This window comes from Aegilops tauschii, chromosome 3 (genome assembly GCF_002575655.3).
Source record: "Aegilops tauschii subsp. strangulata cultivar AL8/78 chromosome 3, Aet v6.0, whole genome shotgun sequence".
In the NCBI taxonomy this organism is placed as follows: Eukaryota; Viridiplantae; Streptophyta; class Magnoliopsida; order Poales; family Poaceae; genus Aegilops; species Aegilops tauschii.
The window spans coordinates 354,449,967-354,456,368 of record NC_053037.3 but is presented as its reverse complement, the minus strand read 5'-3'; the positions used below and the strand labels follow the sequence as shown (position 1 = coordinate 354,456,368).

The following is a 6,402-nucleotide window of genomic DNA, read 5'->3' as shown; positions in this document are numbered from 1 at the left end:
GCATGGAGGAGTGATGGACTCTACATAGAGCTTTTGGGGCTCCTGAAGGGTAAAACTACTGTATTCAATTCACCCAGAGTAAAATGACCCGCCCTGCCTATATAGCCTGTGTGAATGGTGCTAGTACTGCTTATTACTACTGACCTGTGAAGCTTCATGAATTTTTACCATATGTGACAACTGGTGTGCCCTCAATTCTCTCGCAGTCACAGCGAAGGAATAAACAAACCAAAACAAGGAGCACGCCCCAGACTCAAATCTGAACCTGCAGCCCTAGCAGGTTTGAACAGCCCTCTTGAGATCTGGGGGAATCAGCGTGCCACTTGCTTGCTGGACATGGACGATTAGTTTAGCAAGGCCTAAGCATTGGACACAGCACCATGCATCTATAATAGAGAAGATAGGGCAGTATAATAGGGCGAGGAGCCATGTTACCCATGCGATTAAGATAAGCAGAGAGAGGACAAAAACTGGTTAAGGGAACCTTTGACCAACTAAAGGCTAAGCTAAGCTCACTGATTGATGATTTGAAGACAAAGCAAGCCCCGGAAAATTAAAGAAAGGTGGCCGTGCTGCGTGAGTGCGCCTTCTTGTATGCGTGTGTGTGCGCGCCACAGTGCCCCCTGGCCCCACGCACCCACACACAGGCCAGGCCATGCGCTACCTCACATGGAAACAGGAGCTGTGTCAGCCTCTTGACTGCCCATTGGCTGGTCTTTTGCTGTTCACCTTGGCCTCCCTCCGTCCTCCTGCCTGCCCCCCTCCAGTACTCCCACTGCACTGCCCAACCCCTCCTCCTCTCAGATTTACTACTACTTCATAGCTCAGGGTAGGGTTTCTACCGTGCATCTGCAATGGTACCATGTTTCGATCAACTGATGCGCACACATTGTACAAATGCCAGCCAACTGCTAAGCAACAAGAACGGTAAAAGCGAATTTGACAAGGCGCAGCCGCAGTGGAGGGGACTTGCGCCGAAGAGATTCCACCATTTATATATGTACATACACAGCTCTTACTGGAGCGCTAAGACAAAATAAACGAGGAGCTGAAGAAAGCTGGGAAAGAAAGAGAAGAAAAAGTGGTGAGCTACTCCTATAGGTACATGACATGACAGCTTGGGACTTACGAGAGCTACAAGGGAGGGAAAATTTCTTCTTATCGTGTACCATCAGAAGAAAATTCTAAGCTTGCGTTGCGTGGGAACTTCAGGATGGTATCAGCATCTGAGAGACTGTGATTTCTACGGGCACTTCGCCCAGGCCCCAGACTGGTCGGACGGACGTGTTGCTGCCGGTCACCGCCGGCTGCGTGTTGCCGGCGGTGGTCATCTTCCTAATCTTTCTCCTCCTTGGCTTCCTTGAGGGTCATGTCCATGACCGCAAAACCTGGATCGTCGCTCAGCCCGGTGGCCACCGACGAGGTTTTCGAGTCCACCGTTGACCCAGCCTGGATCTCCTTGAACATCGTCATCACCTTAAGCATCGTTGGCCGCCTGGACGGCCTGTCATCCAGGCATGCACACGCGATTTTCAAATGCTCCAGCAGCTCCAGCTCCAGGGTAGGATCGTCCTTCAGCAGCTCCGGGTCAAACACATCGGTGATCTTCAACTTTGTGTGCATCTTCACCCATCCTACAAGATTATGGTCCTCGCCAAAATCTGTTGAATCCGTCGGCGGTTTCCCGGTGAGCAGCTCCAGCAATACAACGCCGTAGCTGTACACGTCGCCCTTGGTGGTGCAACGGAAGCTCTGGTAGTACTCTGGTGGCACATACCCCGGCGTGCCGGCGAGGGTGGACACGCTCAGGTGTGTGTCCACCACACTCATCATCCTCGCCATGCCGAAATCTGAGACCCTCGCCTCCAGATTCTCATCAACAAGCACATTGCTTGACTTCATGTCTCGGTGGATGATGTGTGGAATGCAGTTGTGGTGGAGGAATGCCAGTCCTCTTGCTGCCCCGATTGCAATCTTTCGCCTTGCCGCCCAGTTCAGCTTTATCCCAATCTTTTTGCGGTCATGCAGCACATCCTCCAAGCTGCCAAACTTCATGAAGTCATACATCAGCAGCCGCTCCTCACCAATCTTGCAGTAGCCAAGGAGCGGAACAAGGTTGCGGTGTTTGATCTTGCCAATGGTCTCCATTTCCGCCGTGAACTCCCGGTCACCCTGGCCACTCACATGTATTAGCTTCTTGATTGCAACAACCCTCCCATCCTTGAGCGTTGCCTTGTAGACATCACCAAATCCACCGGACCCAATCAAGCTCTCATTGTGGAAGCCATTGGTGGCCTCAACAAGATCACCCAAGGTGAGTTTCTGCAGTGGCTTCTCAAATGCAGCCAGATTGATGCTGAGAGCATTTGTCCCGGAGAGTCTCCAATTGGAATTCATCGTGCCAGAATGTGACCGGCTATCAATGTATATATCACGGGAGGTACTTGCCTCATCATTCTTCTGCCTCCGCTTCTTGCTCTCAATGGCTATGATGACCAACCCAAATATACAGAAGAGCGAGAACAAGAGTCCCATAGCAACACTGCCTGCAAGGGACGCCTTCCTCCGGTTGGATTGGCCACCGTTGGAAGAGCCTTGCCCAGTATGCGGCTCGCATGCTGGCAGTGGAAAGCCACAGAGACCAGAGTTATTCTCATACTGGCTCTTTGGGAATGTGGCAAGAGAACCAAGCTCTGGAATTGTCCCATTCAGCTGATTACTCGACAGATTGATCTCAGACAAAGACAGTGATGAGAACGAGCTGGGTATCGGCCCTTCCAACCGGTTGTATGAAAGGTCAAGTACTGCGAGCTTCTTTGCACCAGCTAGCTCTGTTGGGATAGCACCAGACAGAAGGTTGTGCCCAAGATTCATGATCATGAGGTAATACATGTTCCCAAGCTCCTTGGGTATCTCAGAATCGAGCTGATTAAACGACAAATCCAGAAATATCATGGAGCCATTCTTGTTGAAGGTGTACTCTGTGCTCCCCATGTACATCCTCGTGAAGTTGCACAGCTTCTTGCTCGGCATCCGACCAAGGTCCTCGGATCGGATGCTTGAGAACTCCAGCAAGCTCCCCTTGCCACGACACTGGCTGCTCAGCTCGTCGTTGCGAAGATACACATAGGGCCGCCCAATAATGAGGCCAACAGTCATCTTCCCCGACTGCTCTGCCAGTTGCGGTGGAATTGATCCATTAAGTTGGTTGCTGTTGAGGTCCAGCCACACCAAGCTCTTGCAGTCACCAAGCTCTGCGGGTATCTGTCCGGTGAAGGAATTATTGCTCAGCTTCAAGATTGCCAAGTTGCTGAGCTTCCCGAGCCAAGGGGGGATCGGCCCGGACAGCCGGTTGCTCGCCAAGGATATCCAGTTGAGCTGCTTGCACTTGGCCAGCTCCGGCGGGATACTGCCGGTGAGCCCGTTGTAGTCCAGGATGAGATGCTCCAGGCCGGGAATGCTCGACAGAGACGCGGGTATCTCGCCCTCCAGTAAGTTCTGCCACATGATAAGGTCCTGGAGGCGGCCAAGCTCGCCGAGGGACTCCGGGATGGAGCCGTTGATGTAGTTGAGACTGAGGTCGAGGGAGACGAGGTCGGTGCAATTGGACACGGCCTCCGGGATGCTGCCGGAGAGATAGTTGTTCTGAAGGTAGAGCACGCGGAGCCTGGAGTTGGGATCTTGGCAGAGGGTGGAGGGGATGGTGCCGGAGAAGTTGTTGGAGCTGAGGTCGAGCACCTCGAGGTCCGGCAGCGCAGCGACGGAATCAGGGATGGAGCCGCTGAAGTGGTTGAAAGAGAGGGACAGCGACTGGAGCTGCTGTAGGCCGGTGAAAGCGTCGGCGGGTACCTCGCCAGAGAAGTTATTGTTGGAGAGGTTGAGGGCGGTGAGCGACGTGAGGCCGGCGATGTTGGGCGGGAAGGCGCCGGCGAGATGGTTGCTGGAGAGGTTGAGCGCCCTCAGACTGCGGCAGCCGGAGAGCGCCCCGGCGGCGACATCGCCGGCGATGAGGTTGCCGGACAGGTCAAGGTACTGCAGCCCGGAGCAGTTGGTGAAGTCGGAGAGGCCGCCGGAGATCTTGTTCCAGGCGAGGTCCAGCCACCGGACAGAGCCGAGGCCGGCACCCACCATCCAGCGGAGGTCGGCATCTCCGGCGATCTTGTTGCTGGACAAGTCGAGAGCGTCCAGGGCCGCAAACCCCTGCCCGCCACCGCCAGCGCCAGCGGTCTTGGCGGTACCAACCGCATCACCGGAGAGATTCAACGTCTTGAGCCCGGCACAGGAGCCGGCGAGCGCGGCCACGTCGGTGACGGAGCCGCGCAGCGCGGCATTTCCGGAGAGGTCGAGCTCCTGCAGCTTGCTGCCGCACCTGGCGCCGGCCGCCGCGGCGAGCGCGCCGCTGACGTTGGCGCCGCGGAGGCTGAGCCTCTCGACGGCGCTGAGCTGCAGCAAGGTGGCCGCGACGGCGCGGAAGTCGGCATTGAGCGCGACGGCCGCGAGCGAGAGCGACGTGAGGCGCCCGCCCCTGCACACCGCGCCGGGGAACCTGCAGGCGCCGTCGCGCGCGGCCCAGCCGTCGAGCGCGTCCCGGTTGGGCAGCGCCGCCCTGAAGTCGTCCAGCAGCTGCGCGTCGTCGGCGGCCGCCGCCGCCGCCGCGAGCGCCGCCAGGAAGAGGAGCGCCGCCGCTATCGCCAGCCGCAGGGAATCCATGTAGGAGCACGCTCTACCTTGAGACCATAAGAGAAGCGGTCTGCAGAAGTGGGAGCAGAGAGAGAGAGAGAGAGGGAGAAGGGAGAGAGTGGGAAGTGAGGGGGAGGTCCAACTCCGGATGGTGGTGGTGGGGGGAGAGAAAGAAAGAGGGGAGAGAGAAGGGAGAAGAAGCGAGAGAGAGAGAGGAGAGAGGAGGCGGGGGGCAGATTAAACAGCTGTAGGTAAGAGGGGGCAGTGGTGGTGGGGTCACATGGCATGTGCCCCCGGCCGCGAACGAACGAATCGCAGTAATCCGCGGTGCGATTAGATTAACCTAACATAACCCAAAGCTAAGCACGGTGCTTATCCGCTAGTTACGGCGACGCTAACCAACCAGGAGCCCGATCCCATCGCCGGGGCGGGGCGGGGCGGGGCGGGGACAGGGGCTGCTCCGCTCGAGGCGCGCTCACGTGCCGCCGGGCCTTGAGGCGAGGCGAGGCGGGGAGGAAATGACTGCTTTGGGTCTCATCATCATCACCGTGGAGGAGCGAGCTCAGCGAGGTCGCGGTCCGAGCCGGGCGTGCGGAGGAGGAATCCGGGACGCGTGGGCTGCGTTGCTTCGCGAAGGGTTTTTGTCTTTAATTCCGAGGTGGGCTGGTAGATCCGATCCGGGCGGCCGGCCGGAGCGAGCGTGCGTGCGTGCGGTGGGAGGCTGCGGCGTGCCACCTTTTTCCAGCCTCCCCACAATGCCCCCCCTCCTCCCTCTCTCGTCCCCGGCCGCGCGGGCAGCAAGCAGGGTAAAGTGTCAGACCACCCGCTAACCTGCGCGACGTGATGAAGTCATCACGCACGGCCACACAAGCTGGCCGGAGATTTGCTTTCTCTCCGGTACGGTTCAGCGCCGTGGTTTAGTTTGTTCCGGCCTTCGCTAACCGTACGTACGCGCTGGTACAACAAGCGCATGCAATTACCGACTTCCTCCACGTCGAGAATTGTCTTACTCGTAAACTTGCAAATCGTGCAAGGGAATAATATGCAAGTAATCTCTATGAGCTTGAGTCGTTTTTCTGGCACACCTGGTCATATGATGATCCGGACCAACCGTTTTAGGCCTTCTTTGGTCTCAGGTCAAACTTTGTAAATTTTGATCAAGTTCATACCGAAAAGTATTAACATCCACAAAACCATTAGAATCATCATTAAATATATTTGCATACCATATATATCTATTGTTATGAAAGTTTAGATTGTTTTCCATAAATTTAGTCAAACTCTATAAAGTTTGACTTCGGCCAAAGCTAATATGCGGGGTAAATAAAAACGCATGAAGTAGGTTAGGAATTAAAAAATATCATTGGAAGTGGAACTGCATGTAGTATCTCAATTTTTATTGGAAAAAATATGTCACCTTCATAGGATAGGAATTTTTTCATTGGGTCTAGGATCGTATTTTTTTTCCTTTAAAATGTGAAAAATTGGTTCTTATCCGACATAGGAATAGGAATCCATTTCTATGTACCGAAGGGTTCGAAAGAAAGAAATCTTATAAAATTTATATCCTTTAGAATTCCTACAAAATTCTCTAAACCAACGGAGCCCTTGGAGGTTTAGGAGGACAGTGGGCACGCGCCGACCAAGTTCAAGGATTGTGGATGTAGTTCACTCGAAGTATAACATGTAGGAACAGAATTCTAAGTTGATTGTACTCCTACG

General features: G+C 54.9%; 1 protein-coding gene across 1 annotated transcript; it reads right to left on the bottom strand.

The window, feature by feature from the left end:
• Window positions 1-938: 938 nt before the first annotated feature.
• On the bottom strand, window positions 939-5,209 carry LOC109753909 (brassinosteroid LRR receptor kinase BRI1). The gene has a single exon (XM_020312828.4). It carries the CDS (start codon window positions 4,708-4,710, stop codon window positions 1,336-1,338), a length of 3,375 nt encoding a protein of 1,124 aa, XP_020168417.1. The 5' UTR covers window positions 4,711-5,209; the 3' UTR covers window positions 939-1,335.
• Between the last annotated feature and the right edge of the window lie 1,193 nt (window positions 5,210-6,402).

Excerpts from the sequence above, each read along its gene's own strand:
- LOC109753909 (XM_020312828.4), bottom strand. The coding sequence starts at position 4,710 with ATGGATTCCCTGCGGCTGGCGATAGCGGCGGCGCTCCTCTTCCTGGCG.